Source organism: Heterodontus francisci, chromosome 9 (genome assembly GCF_036365525.1).
Source record: "Heterodontus francisci isolate sHetFra1 chromosome 9, sHetFra1.hap1, whole genome shotgun sequence".
NCBI lineage: Eukaryota > Metazoa > Chordata > Chondrichthyes > Heterodontiformes > Heterodontidae > Heterodontus > Heterodontus francisci.
Window position 1 is genome coordinate 53,833,908 of NC_090379.1, and position 24,887 is coordinate 53,858,794.

Genomic DNA, 24,887 nt, shown 5'->3' on the forward strand with positions numbered 1-24,887 from the left:
ACCTTCCTCACTGCTTAGTACATTTCCAAGTTTTGTGTCATCTGCAAATTTTGAAATTGTGCCCACTACCCCCAAGTCTACGTCACTAATGTGTATCAAAAACTGCAGTGGGCCAGTACTAACCTTGGGGAGCACTACTGTATATCTCCCTCCAGTTCGAAAAACAGCCATTCACCCCCCCTGTATCTAAGCAGTAGACAATTGTGGCCAGCAACTCCAGATTTTCTACCCTTTCCTCAGCAAGCTCAGATGCATCCACTTTAAATACTGCCAACGTTTCAAGTACCTCCTCTTTCTTTATATCTCATCCAGTATCCCAACAATCTCCTTGTTTACCATAGCTTTGGAAAAGTCCTCTTCCTTGGTAAACACCAATGCAAATTACTAATTTAGTAACTCTGCCATGCCTTCTGCCTTCACCAACAGTTCTCCATTTAGGTCCCTAATCGGCTCCATTGTTCCCATAAGAACAAAGAACAAAGAAAATTACAGCACAGGAACAGGCCCTTCGGCCCTCCAAGCCTGCGCCGATCCAGATCCTCTATCTAAACCTGTCGCCTATTTTCTAAGGGTCTGTATCTCTTTGCTTCCTGCCCATTCATGTATCTGTCTAGATACATCTTAAAAGACGCTATCGTGCCCGCGTCTACCACCTCCGCTGGCAACGCGTTCCAGGCACCTACCAGTCTCTGCGGAAAGAACTTTCCACGCATATCCCCCCTAAACCTTTCCCCTCTCACTTTGAACTCGTGACCCCTTGTAATTGAATCCCCCACTCTGGGAAAAAGCTTCTTGCTATCCACCCTGTCTATACCTCTCATGATTTTGTACACCTCAATCAGGTCCCCCCTCAACCTCCGTCTTTCTAATGAAAATAATCCTAATCTACTCAACCTCTCTTCATAGCTAGCGCCCTCCATACCAGGCAACATCCTGGTGAACCTCCTCTGCACCCTCTCCAAAGCATCCACATCCTTTTGGTAATGTGGCGACCAGAACTGCACGCAGCATTCCAAATGTGGCCGAACCAAAGTCTTATACAACTGTAACATGACCTGCCAACTCTTGTACTCAATACTCCGTCCGATGAAGGAAAGCATGCCTTATGCCTTCTTGACCACTCTATTGACCTGCGTTGCCACCTTCAGGGAACAATGGACCTGAACACCCAAATCTCTCTGTACATCAATTTTCCCCAGGACTTTTCCATTTACTGTATAGTTCACTCTTGAATTGGATCTTCCAAAATGCATCACCTCGCATTTGCCCTGATTGAACTCCATCTGCCATTTCTCTGCCCAACTCTCCAATCTATCTATATTCTGCTGTATTCTCTGACAGTCCCCTTCAGTATCTGCTACTCCACCAATCTTAGTGTCGTCTGCAAACTTGCTAATCAGACCACCTATACTTTCCTCCAAATCATTTATGTATATCACAAACAACAGTGGTCCCAGCACGGATCCCTGTGGAACACCACTGGTCACACGTCTCCATTTTGAGAAACTCCCTTCCACTGCTACTCTCTGTCTCCTGTTGCCCAGCCAGTTCTTTATCCATCTAGCTAGTACACCCTGGACCCCATGCGACTTCACTTTCTCCATCAACATACCATGGGGAACCTTATCAAACGCCTTACTGAAGTCCATGTATATGACATCTACAGCCCTTCCCTCATCAATCAACTTTGTCACTTCCTCAAAGAATTCTATTAAGTTGGTAAGACATGACCTTCCCTGCACAAACCATGTTGCCTATCACTGATAAGCCCATTTTCTTCCAAATGGGAATAGATCCTATCCCTCAGTATCTTCTCCAGCAGCTTCCCTACCACTGACGTCAGGCTCACCGGTCTATAATTACCTGGATTATCCCTGCTACCCTTCTTAAACAAGGGGACAACATTAGCAATTCTCCAGTCCTCCGGGACCTCACCCGTGTTTAAGGATGCTGCAAAGATATCTGTTAAGGCCCCAGCTATTTCCTCTCTCGCTTCCCTCAGTAACCTGGGATAGATCCCATCCGGACCTGGGGGCTTGTCCACCTTAATGCCTTTTAGAATACCCAACACTTCCTCCCTCCTTATGCCGACTTACCTAGAGTAATCAAACATCTATCCCTAACCTCAACATCCGTCATGTCCCTCTCCTCGGTGAATACCGTTGCAAAGTACTCGTTTAGAATCTCACCCATTTTCCTCCTTTGTCCTTGAGTGAGCCAATCCTTTCTCTAGTTACCCTCTTGCTCCTTATATATGAATAAAAGGCTTTGGGATTTTCCTTAACTCTGTTTGCTAAAGATATTTCATGACCCCTTTTAGCCCTCTCAATTCCTCGTTTCAGATTGGTCCTACATTCCCGATATTCTTCCAAAGCTTCGTCTTTCTTCAGCCGCCTAGACCTTATGTATGCTTCCTTTTTCCTCTTAGCTAGTCTCACAATTTCACCTATCATCCATGGTTCCCTAATCTTGCCATTTCTATCCCTAATTTTCACAGGAACATGTCTCTCCTGCACGCTAATCAACCTCTCTTTAAAAGCCTCCCACATATCAAATGTGGATTTATCTTCAAACAGCTGCTCCCAATCTACATTCCCCAGCTCCTGCCGAATTTCAGTATAGTTGGCCTTCCCCCAATTTAGCACTCTTCCTTTAGGACCACTCTCGTCTTTGTCCATGAGTATTCTAAAACTTACGGAATTGTGATCACTATTCCCAAAGTAGTCCCCTACTGAAACTTCAACCACCTGGCCCGGCTCATTCCCCAACACCAGGTCCAGTATGGCCCCTTCCCGAGTTGGACTATTTACATACTGCTCTAGAAAACCCTCCTGGATGCTCCTTACAAATTCTGCTCCATCTAGACCTCTAACACTAAGTGAATCCCAGTCAATGTTGGGAAAATTAAAATCTCCTATCACCACCACCCTGTTGCTCCTACATCTTTCCATAATCTGTTTACATATTTGTACCTCTATCTCACGCTCGCTGTTGGGAGGCCTGTAGTACAGCCCCAACATTGTTACCGCACCCTTCCTATTTCTGAGTTCTGCCCATATTGCCTCACAGCTCGAGTCCTCCATAGTGCCCTCCTTCAGCACAGCTGTGATATCCTCTTTGACCAGTAATGCAACTCCTCCACCCCTTTTACCTCCCTCTCTATCCCGCCTGAAGCATCGATATTCTGGGATATTTAGTTGCCAATCGTGCCCTTCCTTCAACCAAGTCTCAGTAATAGCAATAACATCATACTCCCAGGTACTAATCCAAGCCCTAAGTTCATCTGCCTTACCTACTACACTTCTTGCATTAAAACAAATGCACCTCAGACTACCAGTCCCTTTGCGCTCATCATCTGCTCCCTGCCTACTCTTGCCCTTAGTCACGCTGACTTCATTATCTAGTTCCTTACAGGCTTTAGTTACTACCTCCTTACTGTCCACTGACCTCCTCATTTGGTTCCCATCCCCCTGCCACATTAGTTTAAACCCTCCCCAACAGCGTTAGCAAAAGCACCCCTAAGGACATTGGTTCCAGTCCGGCCCAGGTGTAGACCGTCCAATTTGTAATAGTCCCACCTCCCCCAGAACCGGTCCCAATGTCCCAAAATTCTGAACCCCTCCCTCCTGCACCATCTCTCAAGCCACGCATTCATCCTGACTATTTTTTCATTTCTACTCTGACTAGCACGTGGCACTGGTAGCAATCCTGGGATTACTACCTCTGAGGTCCTACTTTTTAACTTGGCTCCTAACTCCCTAAATTCTGCTTGTAGGACCTCATCCCGTTTTTTACCTATATCATTGGTGCCTATGTGCACAACGACAACTGGCTGTTCACCCTCCCCCTTCAGAATGTTCTGCAGCCGATCTGAGACATCCCTGACCCGTGCACCTGGGAGGCAACATACCATTCGGGAGTCTCGTTTTTGACCACAGAACCGCCTATCTACTCCCCTTACAATCGAATCCCCTATGACTATAGCCCTTCCACTCTTTTTCCCGCCCTTCTGAACAGCAGAGCCACCCACGGTGCCATGAACCTGGCTACTGCTGCCTTCCCCTGGTGACCCATCTCCTCCAACAGTATCCAAAACGGTATACCTGTTTTGGAGGGAGATGACCGCAGGGGACACCTGCGCTGCCTTCCTGCTCTTTCTCTGCCTTTTGGTCACCCATTTCCTTTCTCCCTCAGCAATCCTAATCTGCGGTGTGACCAATTCGCTAAACGTGCTATCCACGACCTCCTCAGCATCGCGGATGCTCCAAAGTGAGTCCATCCGCAGCTCCAGAGCCGTCATGCGGTCTAACAAGAGCTGCAGCTGGACACACTTCCAGCACGTGAAGGAGTCAGGGACATCAGCCGTGTCCCTGAGCTCCAACATTGAGCAAGAGGAGCATAACACGGGTCTGAGATCTACTGCCATTTTTAATCTTAAGCTTAACTTAGTCTTAACTTAGATAAATGAAAAAGGAACGAAAAGTTTTTACCAATCACACGGGAAAAAAAAAGAAATAGAAAAAGCCTTACCTTATCTACACACCACCGAGTCCTTTTTTTTTTAGTTAGAGGAGGAGGGCGGGTGGGAGACACTACAGGTGTAGTGTCTCGGGTTCAGCCGCTGCCCAAATATATAGGACTTACTTACCCAGCTGCCACCTCGCTCTCCCTGTCGCCGCTGCAAAAAGAAACTGCCGAAACAAAAAGGTAAGTTTATATAAGTTGAAACTCACTTACCCAGCTGCCACCTCGCTCTCCCTGTCGCTGCTGCAAAAAGAAACTGCCACCCTTTTACTAATAATATGCCTATAGATCTTTGGATTCCCTTCTATGTTATCCACCAATCTATTCTCATACTGCCCCTTTGCCCCACTTATTTCCTTTTTCACTTCTCCTCTGTACTTTTTATATTCAGCCATATTCAGATTCTCCCTTATATTATCAAGATGACATCTGCCCTACGTCCCTTTTTTTGCTTCAACTAACTCTCTAACTCCATCATCTGGCCTCCCTTTCTGCCTTGTACCTAGACTGTATCTAAACCACTTCCTCTTTAAAGGTCACCCATTTTGCCATTACATTTCTGCCTGCCAGTCTTTGACTCCAGTTTACATGGATGAGATGCCTTGTAATTCACGAACTTGGCCCTCCAATTAAGTATTTTTATTCTAAATCGTTCTGGGCCCTTCTCAACAATTAATGTAAACCATATGACACTATGACTAAGAACAAAGAACAAAGAAAATTACAGCACAGGAACAGGCCCTTCGGCCCTCCAAGCCTACGCCGATCCAAATCCTCTATCTAAACCTGTCGCCTATTTTCTAAGGGTCTGTATCTCTTTACTTCCTGCCCATTCATGTATCTGTCTAGATACATCTTAAAAGACGCTATCGTGCCCGCGTCTACCACCTCCGCTGGTAATGCGTTCCATGCACCCACCACCCTCTGCGTAAAGAACTTTCCACGCATATCCCCCCTAAACTTTTCCCCTTTCACTTTGAACTCGTGTCCCCTTGTAATTGAATCCCCCACTCTGGGAAAAAGCTTCTTGCTATCCACCCTGTCTATACCTCTCATGATTTTGTACACCTCAATCAGGTCCCCCCTCAACCTCCGTCTTTCTAATGAAAATAATCCTAATCTACTCAACCTCTCTTCATAGCTAGCGCCCTCCATACCAGGCAACATCCTGGTGAACCTCCTCTGCACCCTCTCCAAAGCATCCACATCCTTTTGGTAATGTGGCGACCAGAACTGCACGCAGTATTCCAAATGTGGCCGAACCAAAGTCCTATACAACTGTAACATGACCTGCCAACTCTTGTACTCAATACCCCGTCCGATGAAGGAAAGCATGCCGTATGCCTTCTTGACCACTCTATTGACCTGCGTTGCCACCTTCAGGGAACAATGGACCTGAACACCCAAATCTCTCTGTACATCAATTTTCCCCAGGACTTTTCCATTTACTGTATAGTTCACTCTTGAATTGGATCTTCCAAAATGCATCACCTCGCATTTGCCCTGATTGAACTCCATCTGCCATTTCTCTGCCCAACTCTCCAATCTATCTATATTCTGCTGTATTCTCTGACAGTCCCCTTCAGTATCTGCTACTCCACCAATCTTAGTGTCGTCTGCAAACTTGCTAATCAGACCACCTATACTTTCCTCCAAATCATTTATGTATATCACAAACAACAGTGGTCCCAGCACGGATCCCTGTGGAACACCACTGGTCACACGTCTCCATTTTGAGAAACTCCCTTCCACTGCTACTCTCTGTCTCCTGTTGCCCAGCCAGTTCTTTATCCATCTAGCTCGTACACCTTGGACCCCATGCGCCTTCACCTTCTCCATCAGCCTACCATGGGGAACCTTATCAAACGCCTTACTGAAGTCCATGTATATGACATCTACAGCCCTTCCCTCATCAATCAACTTTGTCACTTCCTCAAAGAATTCTATTAAGTTGGTAAGACATGACCTTCCCTGCACAAAACCATGTTGCCTATCACTGATAAGCCCATTTTCTTCCAGATGGGAATAGATCCTATCCCTCAGTATCTTCTCCAGCAGCTTCCCTACCACTGACGTCAGGCTCACCGGTCTATAATTACCTGGATTTTCCCTGCTACCCTTCTTAAGCAAGGGGACAACATTAGCAATTCTCCAGTCCTCCGGGACCTCACCCGTGTTTAAGGATATTGCAAAGATATCTGTTAAGGCCCCAACTATTTCCTCTCTCGCTTCCCAGTAACCTGGGATAGATCCCATCCGGACCTGGGGACTTGTCCACCTTAATGCCTTTTAGAATACCCAACACTTCCTCCCTCCTTATGCCGACTTGACCTAGAGTAATCAAACATCTGTCCCTAACCTCAACATCTGTCATGTCCCTCTCCTCGGTGAATACCGATGCAAAGTACTCGTTTAGAATCTCACCCATTTTCTCTGACTCCACGCATAACTTTCCTCCTTTGTCCTTGAGTGGGCCAATCCTTTCTCTAGTTACCCTCTTGCTCCTTATATATGAATAAAAGGCTTTGGGATTTTCCTTAACCCTGTTTGCTAAAGATATTTCATAACCCCTTTTAGCCCTCTTAATTCCTCGTTTCAGATTGCGCCTACAATCCCGATATTCTTTCAAAGCTTCGTCTTTCTTCAGCCGCCTAGACCTTATGTGTGCTTCCTTTTTCCTCTTAGCTAGTCTCACAATTTCACCTGTCATCCATGGTTCCCTAATCTTGCCATTTCTACCCCTCATTTTCACAGGAACATGTCTCTCCTGCACGCTAATCAACCTCTCTTTAAAAGCCTCCCACATATCAAATGTGGATTTATCTTCAAACAGCTGCTCCCAATCTACATTCCCCAGCTCCTGCTGAATTTTGGTATAGTTGGCCTTCCCCCAATTTAGCACCCTTCCTTTAGGACCACTCTCGTCTTTGTCCATGAGTATTCTAAAACTTACGGAATTGTGATCACTATTCCCAAAGTAGTCCCCTACTGAAACGTCAACCACCTGGCTCGGCTCATTTCCCAACACCAGGTCCAGTATGGCCCCTTCCCGAGTTGGACTATTTACATACTGCTCCAGAAAACCCTCCTGGATGCTCCTTACAAATTCTGCTCCATCTAGACCTCTAACATTAAGTGAATCCCAGTCAATGTTGGGAAAATTAAAATCTCCTATCACCACCACCCTGTTGCTCCTACAGCTTTCCATAATCTGTTTACATATTTGTACCTCTATCTCACGCTCGCTGTTGGGAGGCCTGTCGTACAGCCCCAACATTGTTACCGCACCCTTCCTATTTCTGAGTTCTGCCCATATTGCCTCACAGCTCGAGTCCTCCATAGTGCCTTCCTTCAGCACAGCTGTGATATCCTCTTTGACCAGTAATGCAACTCCTCCACCCCTTTTACCTCCCTCTCTATCCCGCCTGAAGCATCGGTATCCTGGGATATTTAGTTGCCAATTCCTGAGATATTCTCCAACTGTGACATTCTCTACTTGACCTACTTCATTTCCCAGGACCAGATTCAGCAATGCCTCCTTCATCATTGGGCACAAAACATACTGATCAAGAAAATTCTCTGGAGCACACTTCAGAAATTTCTCGTCTTCTCTGCCCTTCAACATAATCACAGCCCCATTCCATATTGGTGTAGTCAAGATTACAACCCTATAGTTCTTATACCTTTCAGTAATTTCTTTGCAAATCTGCTCCTCTATCGTCTTCCCCTATTTGGTGGTCTATAAAATAGATCAAATAGCATAATAGCTCCTTTATTGTTTCTCAGCTCCAACCACCTTTGATCTCTCAAGGACATTCTGTCTTTCTAGCACAGTAATGTTTTCCTTAATCACAAGTGTTATCCCCTCCTCCTTTTGTACCTTCGTTATCTTCCTGGAATACCTTTTACCCAGAATATTAAGTAACCAATCCTCCACTTTTTGAACCAGATCTGTTATCACCTTTACATCATATTCCCACATAGCTATTTCCACCTGCAGTTCACCAACCTTATTAACTAGATCAAAGCTCTGCAGTCCTGCCACATCCAGTTGTGAATGGTGGTGGACAATTAAAAAACTAACAGGAGAAAGAGGCTCACTGAATATCCCAATCCTCAATGATGATGGAGCCCAGCATGTGAGTGCAAAAGACAAGGGTGAAGCATTTGTAACCATCTTCAGCCAGAAGTGTTAAGTGGATGATCCATCTCAGCCTCTTCCCCAATATCACAGAAGTCAGTCTTCAGCCAGTCTTAATATCCACGTGATATTAAGAAACAGCTGAGTGCACTGGATACAGCAAAAGGCTATAGGCCCTAACAACATCCTGGCTGCAGTGCTGAAGACTGGTGCTCCAGAAATAGCTGTGCCTCTAGCCAAGCTGTTCCAATACAGCTACAACACTGGCATCTACCAATAGTGTGGAAAATTGCCAGGAATGTCTTGTCCACAAAAAGTAGCATAAATTACCACCCCATCAGTCTTTTTTCTTATTTGTTTCATGGGATGTGGGCATCACTAGCAAGGCCAGCATTAATTGCTCTTGAGAAGGTGGTAGTGAGTTGCCTTCTTGAACCGCTGCAGTCCATCTGGTGCGGGTACACCCACAGTGCTGTTAGGGAGGGAGCTCCAGGATTTTGATCCCGCAACAGTGAAGGAACGGAGAAATACTTCCAAGTCAGGATGATGTGTGGCTTGGAGGGGAACTTGCTGATGGTGGTGTTCCTATGCTGCCCTTGTCCTTCTAGGTAGAAGAGGTTCCAGGTTTGGAAAGTGCTGTCAAAGAAGCCGTGGTGGGTTGCTACAGCGCATCTTGTATCTGGTACACACTGCTGCCACTGTGCGTTGGTGGCAGAGGGAGTGAATGCTGAAGGTGGTGGATGGGGTGCCGATCAAGCAGACTGCTTTCACCTGGATGGTGTCGAGCTTCCTGAGTGTTGCTTGAGCTGCATTCATCCAGGAGGTGGAGAGTATTGCATCATACTCCTGACTTGTGCCTTGTAGATGGTGGACAGGCTTTGGGGAGTCAGGAGGCGGGTTACTCGCCACAAAACTCCCAGCCTCTGACCTGCTCTTGTAGCTGCAGTATTTCTATGACTCCAGTTCCGTTTCTGGTCAATGGTAATCCCCCAGGATGTTGATAGTCTACCTTCATTCATCAGCAAAATGATGGAAGGGGTTGTCAACGGTGCTATCAAACAGCACTAATTCACCAATAGCCTCACTGATACTGGGTTTAGCTTCCACCAGGACCATTCGGCTCCAGACCTCATTACAGCCTTGGCCCAAATGTGAATGAAAGAGCTGAATTCCAGGTGAGGTGAGAGTGAGTGCTCTTAACATCAAAGCAGCATTTCATCAAGTATGGCATCAAGGAATCCTCGTAAAATTGAAGTCAACAGAAATCAAGGGGAAATTCCCCACTGGCTGGAGTCATACCGAGCACAAAGGAAGATGGTTCCCAGTTCCGAAGAAGGGTCACTGACCCGAAACGTTAACTCTGCTTCTTTCCACAGATGCTGCCAGACCTGCTGAGTGGTTCCAGCATTTCTTGTTTTTATTTCAGGTTTCCAGCATCCGCAGTATTTTGCTTTTATACAAAGGAAGATGGTTGTGGTTGTTGAAGGCCAATCATCTCAGCCCCAGGACATCGCTGCAAGAGTTCCTCATAGCAGTGTCCTAGGCCCAATCATCTTCAGCTGCTTCATCAAAGATCTTCCCTCCATCATAAGGTCAGAAGTGGAGATGTTCGCTGATGATTGTAGTGTTCAGTTCCATTAACAACTCCTCAGATAATGAAGCAGTCCGTGCCTACATGCTGCAAGACCCAGATGACATTCAGGCTTGGGCTGATTAAGTGCCATGTAGCATTCGTGCCACACAAGTGGCAGGCAATGTCTATCAGCAACAAGAGAGCATCTAACCATCTCCCCACGACATTCAGTGGCAATACCAATGCTGAATCCTCCACCTTCAACATCCTTGGGGGTCACCATTGATCAGAAACTTAACTGGACTAGCACATAAATACTGCGGCTACAAGAGAAGATCAGAAGCTGGGTATTCTGTGAGGAGTAACTCACCTCGTGACTTTCCAAATCTTTTCCGCCATCTACAATGCAGAAGCCAGGGGTGTGATGGAATATTCTCCACTTGCCTGGATCAGCACAGCTCAGACAACGCTCAAGAATAAAAAAACTTACTGCATTTACACACATGCACTCCAAACCTAACTTAGTTCTCTATGTATTTTCTATGATTCACCTAATTCTGCATTATTCTTAACTCTCCCTGTCTAGCTCAGTCCTCTGTACACCTTTTGTACTTTATAATACTACATCTTGGTGCCCAAACCTCTGCCAAATTAGTTTAAACTTTCCCCCAGAAGGATATTGATCCCAGTTCTGTTCAGATACAACTCACCCTTGTTGAACAGGTCCCTCCTACCACAGAACTGGTCCCAAAGTTCCAGGAAGCTGAAGCACTCCTTCCTGCACCATGGCATAATCTGACATATACTTCTATTTTTATTTTCACTACCATGTGGCACTGGGAGTAATCCTACCTTTGAGGTCCTGCTTTTTAACTTCCTTGTCAGCTCCTTAAATTCTGACTGCAGGACCTCAACCTGCTTCCTCCCTATGTTGGTGGTTCCAACGTAGACTGCAACTTCTGGCTCTTCCCCTTCTCCCTGCAGAATATTGTGCACCCTTAGTGATTTGCTTTACCCAAGCCCCATGGAGGCAACATATCATGCGGTCTCTAATCAGCAGTAGCAGAACTGCCTGTCTCTCTCCTGACTATCGAATCTACAATTACAGCTACGTTCCTACACTTTACTGCATCCCACTGCACAGTCCTTTGCCTCTTGGTGCCAGATGCAGGACTGCATTACTTTGAGGTGCTATCACTCTTACCAGTATTCAGTGCTCAATATTGGTTTAAGAGTGTCACACTCCTGGAGGATTCCTGCACTGCCTGCTTCTTCCTACTGGGTGGCCACCCATTTGCTATTCTGAACTCTCTCTGGCTGTGGGTGATCATCTCCTGGAATCTGTGGTCCAGGAAACACAGTCACCCGTATGCCATGGAGTGCATGCAGCTGCCCCTCAAGCTCAGAAACCTTCCATTTGAATTTGAGTAGCTGGAAGCACTTCCTGCAAGTATGGGCCTCTAGGACACATGAGCAATCTGAAGTTCCCACATGAATATGAATAGTTGTCCCTCCATTTCAACTAGAAACTTAAAATAAGCTCCTTAGTATAAGATACAAATGCAAGTCATTGTTGTTGTTGAAATACTGACCCTAATAACCAAACAACCAGAAAATCTTTAGCTTTTAGCAAGTCTTGCTAACAAATCATTGGAACCTTTCCTTAATGATAAACATGTCTTGTTAACCATTTTCAATTTTTTGCATTTACAGTCACATAATTAAGAACTAAGCAAAGATGTGACAGCAATGGTCATTAATGGTACATTTGCACTGAAGTTTAATGTTGGTACAAAGTAATTTCAGCTTTGCACCAACTCTAAACTCGAGCATAAATTGGGTGTCAAGATCAAAAATGGCTCCAAACCAAAGCAAAATGAGACCACCTTTTCCAGTGAGTGTCACTCTATAATGCTTCATTAGATAGGATCTTGACTCTAGATTCAGGCTGCATTTATACTATAACTGCAATGTTAGTGCAAAATAGAAATTCTTCACAAAAATGCTGCAGTTGTAATGTGAATAATCCTAAGAGACAAGCAGTCAGAAATTCAGAACCAGAACTCACTTACAATTAACATACTTAACAAAAGGGTTTTCATAATTGAGTCTCAAAAGTTCTAGAAGTTTGCCATCATTAGATTATGCTATACAATGCACACAAACATACAGGTCGGGCTTTTCATGCACAGAAAATCACTTGTCCATTGTCTGCAATTTTGCGTCTATAAGAAAAATCCCAGACTGTGTGATCAAAGTTTTCTTTATGTGGAACTCTGCTGGTGACAAGAGGCATGAAAATTTCTACCCTGTGATTACAAAAAAGTTAACACTTCTACTAAACGAATAATAAAAAATTAGCAGTAAGGAAAAAAATAAATGTGAGCAACAACAAAGAAAACTGAAGGAAATTAATTAATTGAAAAACATGCCTGCCAACCATCTTTGATCTTCTGATTGAAAATCCCATATTCATATCTTATGCCATACCCATACGCAGCCAGGCCCAGTGTTGCCATGGAATCAAGGAAACAGGCTGTTGGAAAAGTACAAGCAAAACAAAATATTAAAGAGATAAACAAAATAAACAATTCATAAGTACAAGCTCACAAATAGTAAATATTAGATATGGTAAGCATAATGAGAGAGGAAGTACTAGAGGGCCTGACATCCATGAAAGTGGATAAATCGCCAGGGCCGGATGGATTGCATCCCAGGTTGTTAAAAGAAGCCAGGGAGGAAATAGCAGATGAGCTGAGGATCGTCTTCAAATCCTCACTAGATACAGGAAAGGTACTCGACGATTGGAGGTCTGCTAACGTTGTACCATTGTTTAAAAAGGGTGCGAGGGATAGGCCAACTAATTATAGGCCTGTCAGTCTGACCCCGGTGGTGGGCAAATTGTTAGAATATATTCTGAGGGACAGGGTAAACTGTCACTTAGAAAGGCACAGCTTAATCAGGGATAGTCAACATGGATTTGTTAAGGGAAGATCATGTCTTGCTAACTTAATTGAGTTTTTTGAGGAAGTAACAAGAAGGATTTATGAGGGAAGTGCAGTGGATGTGGTCTACATGGACTTTAGTAAGGCATTTGACAAGGTCCCACATGACAGACTGGACAGTGAAATGAAAGCTCATGGGATACAGGGGAATGTGGCAAGTTGGATCCAAAATTGGCTCAGGGCCAGGAAACAAAGTGTAATAGTCGATGGATGTTTTTGCGAATGGAAAGCTGTTTCCAGTGGCGCTCCACTTGTCTCAGTGTTGGGTCCCTTGCTGTTTGTGGTATATATTAATGATTTGAACTTAAATATGGGAGGCATGATTGGGAAATTTGCTGATGACACAAAAATTGGTCATGTAGTTGATGGTGAAAAGGATACCGTAAACTCCAGAAAGATATCAATGGTTTGGTTGAGTGGGCAGAAAAGTGGCAAATTGAATTCAATCCAGATCTAAGTGTGAGGTAATGCATTTGGGGAGGGCAAATAAAGCGAGGGAATACACAATAAACGGGAGGACATTGAGAGGGGTAGAAGAAGTGAGAGACCTTGGAGTGCATGTCCACAGGTTCCTGAAGGTGGCAGGACAGGTAGATAGAGTGGTGAAGAAAGCATATGGAATGCTTTCTTTTATTGGCCGAAGTATAGAATTCAAAAGCAGGGATGTAATGCTGGAACTGCATAAAACGCTGGTTAGGCCACAGTTGGAGTATTGCGTACATTTCTGGTCACCACATTACAGAAAGGACATAATTGCTCTGGAGAGAGTACAGAGGAGATTTACAAGAATGTTGTCAGTTCTTGAAAGTTGCAACTATGAGGAAAGATTGGATAGGCTAAGGTTGTATTCCTTAGAACAGAGGAGGCTGAGGGGTGAAATAGAGGTGTACAAAATTATGAGGGGCCTAGATAGAGTAGACAGGAAGGACCTGTTTCCCCTAGCAGAGAGGTCAATTACCAGGGGGCACATATTTAAGGTGAATGGTAGAAGGAGCAGAGGGGACATGAGGAAAAGCTATTTTCACCCAGAGGGTGGTGGGCATCTGGAATTCACTGCCAGGAACAGTGGTGGAGGCATAAGCCCTCAATTCTTTTAAAATATAGTTGCACCTGAAGTGCTGTAACTTGCAAGGCTATGAACCAGGTGCTGGAAAGTGGGATTAGATTGGGCGGCTAGCTTTTTTGGCCGGCATGGACACGACGGGCTTAATGGCCTCCTTCTGTGCTGTAATTTTTCTATGGTTCTATGGTAATGACTAGGACAGTAAAAATCCATAAGTGAAGGCCCCCCCCCCCACTGTCATGCTTCTATGTTACTATGGTATCGTCACTTTCGTGATGAGAATACATATTTCAATGAGCAGAAAGTGCTCTCAGATTAAAAAACAACCCTGCAGATTTCCATAATATAGGCTAATCAGATACTTTACAGAATCAGCCAAATGATTCATAAAAGGAAATAAACTTACAGAATTTTGGAATGTTTTCTTTCTAGAGACCTGTTATTCTGAATTTATTTTCCTTCTCAACCACCCCAGCAACATCAGTTATGCACAACAGCATGTACAACCCAAAACAATTATGTGCGCTAGAATGAAAGCCTGTGGGTACTTGCCTGGGAACCAAACTAGCCCTCATTATCCCAAATACCTCACTACTAGTAAAAAATATAGTAATTCTCCAGCAGTTAGTGTATTTTTCTAGGGTTAGATGACTTAGCAATTTTTAATCAGGTGCAGGATTCTGTGAGAACTAATTTGATGATATTAAAACAAATATACTTGTCACCCTCTTATAAAGTCATGCTTTTAAGACAGCTAAGAATAGTATTTTCAATAAAAACACCCCCTCTAAAGAAGCCTTTCATTGAAGGTCGACAACTCATATTTGACATGAGAAGAAATTATTGAAATTTCAAACTCTCTCCTTCTTGGGTATAGTGTGGAAAATAGAAGAAGTTATGTTGGTGGATGGGAAGGTGGAAGAATACAATTACCTGCAAGTCTTCCTAAACCTCCATTGCCAAGTCCAGCATCATCTTCAATTTCCTCCAGTTGCTCAATATCTAAGCCCAGCTAAAATAAATAGGAGAATGCAATGGAATCAGTTACACATTTAGGTAGCTGTTTCCAGAATTTAAATAACAGCTATTTCAATTTCACTCTAAATAGACTTTAAATGATTTAGGCCAAGCTGGTGGGGTGTGAGGCTTGTCCAGGTAAGATGCAAGATGCAGCAAGGGTATATATTATAGCAAGGGTAGATCTGAGGCACAATCTTATACAACTGAACAAATAATACAGGCCGTATTATTTAAAATTGTTATGCTAGGCCCCCATCTGCCAAGAATGAGGCACATTAATTTTGTTATGAACATTGATCTTAAACTATTACTGGAGTGAAGAAAGGACTTGCTTTAAAAAAAAAGTTGCCAGATCTTGGCTGGAAATACATTTGCATATTAACAGACAGTGATTGGAAAGGACAAAGGACCATTCCCCGACACATTCAACCCACAAAGGACTTTTGATCACCAGATGTTGAAGGTGGAGAAGCTCGCATTCCAGGTTGACTGAAAGCATGAAGGCCCCCCCCCACTTTTTATTTTCAGTTATTTTTTTATTTTTTATTTTTATTTTATTTTTGTTTGTTTCATCATTCATTTTTCTTACTATGTGCCTGCCCACTGTTTTTTCATGTTTGTGCTTTGGGCCAGGGCTATTCATTTTTCTATCCATTAACACCTCTCTGCACTAACACTTTGTCTTTCAACACACCATTAACGTACCGTTTGCCTTTGCTCCGTGACCTTCTGGTCAGTTATTCTCTGTGAACCTGTCCTATCAACATCTTGCCTTTTGTTATCTATTGCCCCACCCCCGCTTTATTTGCTTAAAACCTATTACATTTCTAACCTTTGCCAGTTCTGATGAAGGGTCACTGACCTGAAATGTTAACTTTGCTTCTCTCTCCACAGATGCTGCCAGACCTGCTGAGTATTTCCAGCATTTCTTATTTTTATTTCAGATTTCCAGCATCTGCAGTATTTTACTTTTATTCATCAGAATAATACCAGGGCTAAAAAGCTTAAATCATGAAGCTAGGTTGCACTGACTCGGTTTGTATTGCCTTGAGTATAGATTAAGGGGTGATCTAATTGGGTTGTTTAAGATGATTAAGGGATGCGATAGGGTAGATAGAGAGGTGGGCATAATTTTAAAATTAGAGCTGGGCTGATCAGGGGCAAAGCACTTCTTCACACAAATGGAAGTGGAAACTCTCTCTCCCAAATAACTGTTGAGGCTAGGTCAAGTGAAAATTTCAAAACCAAGATTGATACATTTTTATTAGGTTTACGAGTGTTCAGGTATCTAGAACCAAGCCGCGTAAATGGAGCTAAGATACAGATCAGCCATAATCTAACTGAATGGCAGAACAGGCTTGAAGTGATGAATGGCATACACTTGTTCCTATGTTGTCCCTGCCCTCTGAAACTCTACACTGGCAACTCCTTGCTTTTACTTCTTTCCCTTCCTTAAAACCCTGCTTAAACTCTCAGTTTCCTCTCACCAGCGTCTCTTTTTTTCTCTTCTTCCCTCTAGCTCTACCCTCTTCCAACTATCATGTAAAGCACTTGGAGATGTTGGAGAGGCGGAGAGGTTTAGGAAAGGAATCCCAGAGTGTGGAACCTAAGTGTTTAAAGACACATGTCGGGGCAAAGAGAGGGGAGATGTACCAAAGGATAGAGTCAAAAGAATGAAGAGTTGATAGAGTCAAAAGAATGAAGAGTTTGGGAGGAGAGTTGTAGAGCTGCAGGAGGTTACAGAGATGGGGAGGGGCAAAGTTCTGACAGGATTTTAGCACAAGGATGAGAATTTTAAATTTGAGTAACTGAATAGTCATTGTGGCTTTCTGACTTTGGAAAACAATTGACTAATATTTCTCATGCTGCAGAACACAAAGTAGGGAAATACGAATTTGTTGCATGATTTATTAATTGGGTAATAAGCACTTATTTTCTTTCCTTTGGATTTAAAGTATAAAATTCGTACATTAATTCAGACGAGTTTATACATATATCTATGATAGCTCCAAAATACTTTGTTCCAAAGCACTTAAGTAAAAGATTATACCAAAAAATTAACACAGAATGAAATGAATTGCCTTTAGCCTACTCTTAAACATGTTTTAAATAATGCTGAAATGTTTCTCTTTTTCTTGCATTAAAGCTACAGCAAATATACATTAAGACTTCTTTATCGTTTCTTAATATTCTAACATAACTACAACAACATGTTTCCAGTACCCTTTTAAAAGAAAAACAGGTGAGATAAAGGATAAATTGAATATAGAAGTCCACATTTAATTGTTTGTAAAAAGCAGTCTTTCACTAACCTGGTACATAGCTTCATCACAAGAACTTTCTAGACCCAGATTAATCATTGTATTTTGCAGGGTGCGGCCTATATAGAACTCCAAAGACAGATAGTAAATTCGCTGAAAAAGAAAATCAGTATCAGTCATCACCATGAGCAAATGCACATTGCACAGACACCAATTAAGAACTACATTTATCATATCCTTCACGTTATATTTGCAAGCCATTTCATACAGCTTTGAAGGAGGCCATTCGACTCATTGTGCCTGTACCAATTCTTTGAAAGGGTTATCCAATTAGTCCCACTTCCCTGCTCTTTCCTCACAGCCCTGCAAATTTTTCCTTTTCAAGTATATATCCAACTATGTTTTGAAAGCTACTACTGAATCTGCTTCCACCACCCTTTCAGGTGGTGCATTCCAGATCATAACTGATTTCATTTCCCCCCTAGGTTTTTTCCAATTATCTTAACTCTATGTCCTCTGGTTACCAACCCTCCTACCAGTTAAATGCTCCCTAGCTACTCTGTCAAAATCCGTCAATTTTTAACACCTCCATTAAACCTCCGCCGCTCTAAGCAGAACACCTCCAGCTTCTCTAGTCTCTTCACATAACTGAAGCCTCTCAGCCCTAGTCCCATTCTGGTAAATCTCCTTTGCAATTTCTACAAGGCCTTGACATCATTCCTCAAGCATGGTGCCCTGAATTTTACACAATACTCTAGCTGAAGCCTAACCAATGATTTATAAAGGTTTACCATAACTTAATTGCTTCTGTACTCAATGCTTCTATTTATAAAGCCCAGGATCCTGAATGTCTTTTTGACAGCCTTATCAGCTTGTCCAATCATCTTCAAAGATATGTGTATGTGAACTGCCAGGTCCCTGTTCCTTTTCCCCCTTTAAAATTATATAATTTACTTTATATTGGCACTCCTCACTTTCCCTTCAAAAAATGCACTGCTTCACACTTTTCTGCATTAAATTTCATCTGCCATGTGTCTGCTATTACAACCAGGTGAGAAATGTGTCTAGGGGTCCGTTGCTGTCTTTAGCTGGTCTTAGTATAACAGGGTTTTATTTTAAACACACTGTGTTTGGAGCTTCCCTGTTTGTGAATCTTTGTTCACTTTTCCAATTATCTTTCTTTCTTTGGCCTCCTTGTCTCGAGAGACAATGGGCATGCGCCTGGAGGTGGTCAGTGGATTGTGAAGCAGCGCCTGGAGTGGCTATAAAGGCCAATTCTAGAGTGACAGACTCTTCCACAGGTGCTGCAGATAAAATTGGTTGCCGGGGCTGTTACACAGTTGGCTCTCCCCTTGCACTTCTGTCTTTTTTCCTGCCAACTGCTAAGTCTCTTTGACTCGCCACGCTTTAACCCCGCCTTTATGGCTGCCCGCCAGCTCTGGTGATCACTGGCAACTGACTCCCATGACTTGTGATCAATGTCAGAGGACTTCATGTCGCGTTTGCAGACGTCTTTAAAGCGGAGACATGGACGGCCGGTGGGTCTGATACCAGTGACGAGCTCACTGTACAATGTGTCCTTGGGGATCCTACCATCTTCCATGTGGCTCACATGGCCAAGCCATCTCAAGCGCCGCTGGCTCAGTAGGGTGTATATGCTGGGGATGTTGGCCGCCCCGAGGACTTCTGTGTTGGAGATACGGTCCTGCCACCTGATGCCAAGTATTCTCCGGAGGCAGCGAAGATGGAATGAATTGAGACGTCGCTCTTGGCTGACATACGTTGTCCAGGCCTCGCTGCCATAGAGCAAGGTACTGAGGACACAGGCTTGATACACTCGGACTTTTGTGTTCCGTGTCAGTGCGCCATTTTCCCACACTCTCTTGGCCAGTCTGGACATAGCAGTGGAAGCCTTTCCCATGCGCTTGTTGATTTCTGCATCGAGAGACGGGTTACTGGTGATAGTTCAGCCTAGGTAGGTGAACTGTTGAACCACTTCCAGAGCGTGGTTGCCGATATTGATGGATGGAGCATTTCTGACCTCCTGTCCCATGATGTTCGTTTTCTTGAGGCTGATGGTTAGGCCAAATTGGTTGCAGGCAGCTGCAATCCTGTCGATGAGTCTCTGCAGACACTCTTCAGTGTGAGATGTTAATGCAGCATCGTCAGCAAAGAGGAGTTCCCTGATGAGGACTTTCCATACTTTGGTCTTCGCTCTTAGACGGGCAAGGTTGAACCACCTGCCACCTGATCTTGTGTGGAGGAAAATTCCTTCTTCTGAAGACTTGAATGCATGTGAGAGCAGCAGAGAGAAGATCCCAAACAGTGTAGGTGCGAGAACACAGCCCTGTTTCACACCACTCAAGATAGGAAAGGGGTCTGATGAGGTGCCGCTATGCTGAATTGTGCCTTTCATATTGTCATGGAATGAGGTGATGATACTTAGTAGCTTAGGTGGGCATCCGATCTTTGCTAGTAGTCTTAAGAGACCATGTTTGCTGACGAGGTGAAAAGCTTTGGTGAGATCAATGAAAGCAACGTAGAGGGGCATCTGTTGTTCGCGGCATTTCTCCTGCAGCTGGCGAAGGGAGAACAGTATGTCAATGGTGGATCTCTCTGCTCGAAAGCCACACTGTGCCTCAGAGTAGACACGCTCAGCCAGCTTCTGGAGCCTGTTTAGAGCGACTCGAGCGAAGACTTTCCCCACTATGCTGAGCAGGGAGATCCATGGTAGTTGTTGCAGTCACCGCGGTCACCCTTGTTCTTATAGAGGGTGATAATATTGGCATCGCACATGTCCTGTGGTACTGCTCCCTCGTCCCTGCACAGGCAAAGCAGTTCAAACAGTGCTGAAAGTATAGCAGGCTTGGCACTCTTGATTATTTCAGGGGTAATGCCGATCTTCCCAGGGGCTTTTCCGCTGGCTAGAGAATCAATGGCATCACTGAGTTCCCATTTTGATGGCTGTACGTCCAGCTCATCCATGACTGGCAGAGACTGGGCTGCATTGAGGGCAGTCTCAGTGACAACATTTTCCCTGGAGTACAGTTCCAGGTACTGCTCAACCCAGCGGTCCATTTGCTTGCGTTGGTCAGTGATTGTGTCCCCTGATTTAGATTTGAGGGGGGCGATCTTCTTGATGGTTGGCCCAAAAGCTCTCTTAATGCCATCATACATTCCTCTGATGTTTCCGGTGTCAGAGGCCAGCTGAATATGACTGCATAGGTGTTGCCAGTAGTCATTTGCACAGCGCCTGGCTGTTCTTTGTGCAGCGCTTTTGGCTTCTTTAAGTGCTACGGATGTTAACTCGCTGGGGGCTTTCTTGTAGTTCAGCAGTGCAATGCGCTTAGCAGCTATGACAGGTTCCAGCTCTTCAAAGTGAGATTGAAACCAGTCTGCATTCCGCTTCGCACGTTTGCCATAGGTGGTCATTGCTGAGTCATAGATGGGGTCTCTGATGTGGGCCCACTTGGTCTCTGCAACCCCTGTAGGAGTGTTTTGAAGGGTTTTTCCAAGTGAATTTAGAAATTTTTGTAACAGCTGTGGATGAGAAATTCTGCTCGTGTTGATGCGCGGGCGGCCCTTCTGCTTGGAGTGATGCAACTTCTTTGGTTTGAGTCTAACCTCGCTGCACACCAGGGAGTGGTCGGTGTCGCAGTCCGCACTGTGGAAGCTGTGTGTGATTTGAACGCTGTTTAAAGAGGCTCGCCTTGCGACGATGAGGTCCAGCTGGTGCTAATGATGAGATCTTGGGTGCCTCCAAGAAACCTGGTGACAGGTTTTAGTTTGAAAGAACGAGTTGGTGATGCAGAGATTATGATAGGTACACAACTCAAGCAGTCTCTGTCCATTTTCATTCATCCTTCCAATGCCATAGCGCCCAAGGCAGGAGGGCAATGAGTCATGGTCGGCCCCAACCCCGGCATTAAAGTCCCCCAGCAGGAACAGGTCTTTGGTATTGGGGATGCTACTAATGATATTATGGAGTTCCTCGTAGAACTGGTCTTTAGCTTCATGTGGGGAGCAGAGTGCTGGAGCACAGATGCTGAGTAGGTGCACTGGACCAGAGGCGGTGAACAGTCGGATGGACAGTATGCATTCCGAGCCATTTGGGGGTGCCTCTATCATACTGAGCAAAGAGTTTCTGATGGCGAAGCCCACTCCATGCTGTCTTGGTTTTTCAGGATCCCTACCCTGCGAGAAGAAGGTGTAGTCTTGCTCTCTTAGACATCCGCTCGCAGGGAGGCATGTCTCCTGAAGTGCTGCAATGTCCACATTGAGTCTACTGAGCTCGTTGTTAATGATGGCGGTCTTCCGAGAATCGTTAATTTGTGTAAGGTCTTCTGACAGGCCAGGACACATAGTTCTGATGTTCCAACTTGCAAAACGAAGGGCTGGTACCTTCTTTCCTTTTTGTGTCGTGCTGTTTGGTGCGGTGTTACAGTCCACTTGTCAGGCAATGACCCTGAGCTCCAAGCACCCATTGAAGCAGGTGACTGTGGCAGGACAGAACCTTACTGACCGGGGGCTGCCCGGTTTGAGGCGGGCGGTAGCTGTCCAGTGAGATGCGATGACCTCTCCCACCGACAAAGGCAACCCGTGGCGCCCAATCTCTACGCCAATTGAGTTGGACTTATAACCCGTAACAGCTGCCTTCCGTGTTGTTTTGGTCGCTGTGAGGCAACTATGGAGTGACCTCTCCATGGTGCATGCCTGGGCGGATGTATGGAGGTTGTGAGTTACCCAAGCGTCAAAATCCTCTCGCCTTCCTGGTGGGGTCCAAAGGAGTGCAGAGCACGACGTTTGGCACCGGTATGGCTGCAGGAACTGCCGGAAACATGCCAAAGGTGACACATGACCGCCTTTGGGGTTCCGCTCCGGATTTTCTGTTAGGGTTTATTCCCTTAGCCTTGGTCTCTCCCGAGACGCCCACAATGCAGTGGGGTTGTTACGGCCCCTGCTCAGGTGTAGGTGGATGCCGGTGGGAGGAGGTGGGGGGAAGGGGGTGCAGGAGGGGAGGGGGTATGAGGGGGAGGGGTGCGGTGGGAAGGGATGGAGGGAAGGGGGCTGCTGGGGTGTAGGGGAGGGGGTGCAGGGGAAGTGGGTGTGAGGGGAAGATGGTGCGAGGGGGGAGCTGGGAAGGGGGCGTGAGGGGGTGGGGGAAGGGGGTGCGAGGGGGTGAGTTGGGAGGGGGGAGCGGGGAGGAGGGGGTGGGGGAAGGGGTGCAGGTAATAAAACATTTCATCAGCTCTTGCTTGCAGTGAAATGCTGCAAGTAACCAGAGTCAAGGCTACAAACTGGATTTAAGCAGGTTTAGTAAAAGTTTTAAAAAGTAAGAAGTTGAGGAGCCGCCTAAACCATGGGGTCAACTCTGGCCGCTGGAAAACGGATTTTGGATCTTGGGGTCGTCCGTCGCTGCTCTGGTGGACGGGCTCCCTGAACACAGCCATGTGGTCTTCCTGTCCTTCGACAATACCAATGCCGGATTTAAGATGCTCCCGAGCCGGCGGTGTGTCGAGCGTGAAGGGCGGCCCGGCCATGCCGGGCTCCAGGTCTCTGGAGGTGCAGAGAGAAAATGTTGACGGCTTCTTCTTCTCCTGAATCCACTCCTCCACATCTGCTGTCACAATGGTTCTGAGTATGCCTTTCAATATTTGCATGGCACAGTGCAAGCTATTTGTGTGTCCAACGCACTAAAGCTTTTCAGAAACAAAAGATTTCAGAATCCAATTATAAGGCAAAGAAATGAGCACACCAGGTTTTCTCAGGTTTAAAGAAGAAAAAATGAAATTTATTAAACCTTAAACTCTAATACGGTTCACGCCTACGGATATACGATGCGCCCACGCTAGCATGCACACGTGATATACACATGCAGATAGGGGCAGAAAAGAGAAGAAAATATAGTAGAGAGGGGTTTGAGCCAATTTTAGAAGTTTCTTGTTTAAGGTGCCTCGAGCTCACTTGCTTGTGGGTAATCTTGCTGTTCATCAGCGCCCGGTATTCTTAAACCTTGTTCATGTAGGAGACTTCACAAGAGTCAGTTCCTTGGGAAAGAGATGGGAGGCAGACAGACAGCAGATGCTGTAATTCTTGCTTCAGTTCCAGGAGCACAGTGTTCTGAACTCAAATCCTTTGTTGAAAGTTCAAATTCTCTGCAACAACCAGGTAGTCATGTGACTTAAACTGGTCTGACCACTTCTTCTGTGTATTGGTGAAGCAATGACCGGGTCCCCATTGTTCCAACGCTGCTCGTACTATGCAAATGTCCTTGCAGTCAGGGGTTGCAATTTTAAGTTTTAATGTTCATGTGGTGAAATAATGTGTGCCTCAGTCTTGGTAGGTGGAGGGCCTGCCTGACACTGCCCATTTCACCAATCTATGTCCCCTGGAAGTCTGCTACAATCCTCCTCACTGTATACTGTTTCCAAGCTTTGCGTCATCTGCAAACTTTGAAATTATTCCTCCTATACCCAGGTCCACATCAGTAATATATATCAAAAAGAGCAGTGGTCCTAATATTGACCATGGGGACTACCACTTCCTCCAGTCTGATGTACAACCATTCACAATTACCCTCTGCTTTCTGTCTCTTAGCCAATTTCATATCCAAGCTACCCTTTTAATCCCATAGGCTTGAATTTTGCCAACATTTTATGAACAGTTTTGTATCAACTGGAATCTGTCAGGGTTTCTGTCATGTCAGTCTCTTAAAAGTGCCAGTCTGAGGTAGATTCAAATCCAGGTTACCACAGCAAAACGGATATTTCTGAAACTCTGATACAAAAGTGTAGTCATCAAAGAAAAATACACAGGAAAAAAAATGAAAGAAAGGAATGGAGCCTTTATAGGAAGTGAGGTGGGAAAAAGAATAATGATAGTTGTTGGAGTCAGTAGTAGATGTTTCTCAATTGCCCATCACCACAAATGCCAAAGAAATTGGAAATGGACGCAGTGAAGTTGAGGAACAAGCATAAACTTTTCATTTTACACAGGCTGCTTCACATGTCATCTATTTCCAGCATTGCTCCATGTCTCTCTAAATGATAATTTATACTGTCTCTCAGAATTGTTTCCAACAATTTGCCAATCACTGAGGTTAGGCTGACTGGCCTGTAATTACTCGGGCTATCCTTTTTTAAACAACGGCACGGTAGCAGCCCTCCGGCATAACGCCTATAGCTAGAGAAGACTGGAAAATGATGGTCAGAGCCTCCATTTCTTCCCCTGCTTCCCGGGATGCATTTCATCCAGGCCTGGTAATTTATCCACTTTCAAAGATGCTAAACACCTTAATATT

The 24,887-nt window shown here is 44.9% G+C and overlaps 1 protein-coding gene across 1 annotated transcript in view; it reads right to left on the minus strand.

Annotated features, from left to right (window-relative positions):
- pygl (phosphorylase, glycogen, liver) overlaps positions 1-24,887 on the minus strand; it is a 171,013-nt gene that overhangs the window by 143,392 nt on the left and 2,734 nt on the right. Inside the window, exons 2-4 of the mRNA XM_068038311.1 lie at positions 17,639-17,740; positions 15,240-15,318; positions 12,671-12,774 (exon numbers count right to left, since the gene is read on the minus strand). Coding sequence (XP_067894412.1) covers positions 12,671-12,774; positions 15,240-15,318; positions 17,639-17,740 — 285 coding nt within the window. The remainder of the gene's footprint in view (positions 1-12,670; positions 12,775-15,239; positions 15,319-17,638; positions 17,741-24,887) is intronic.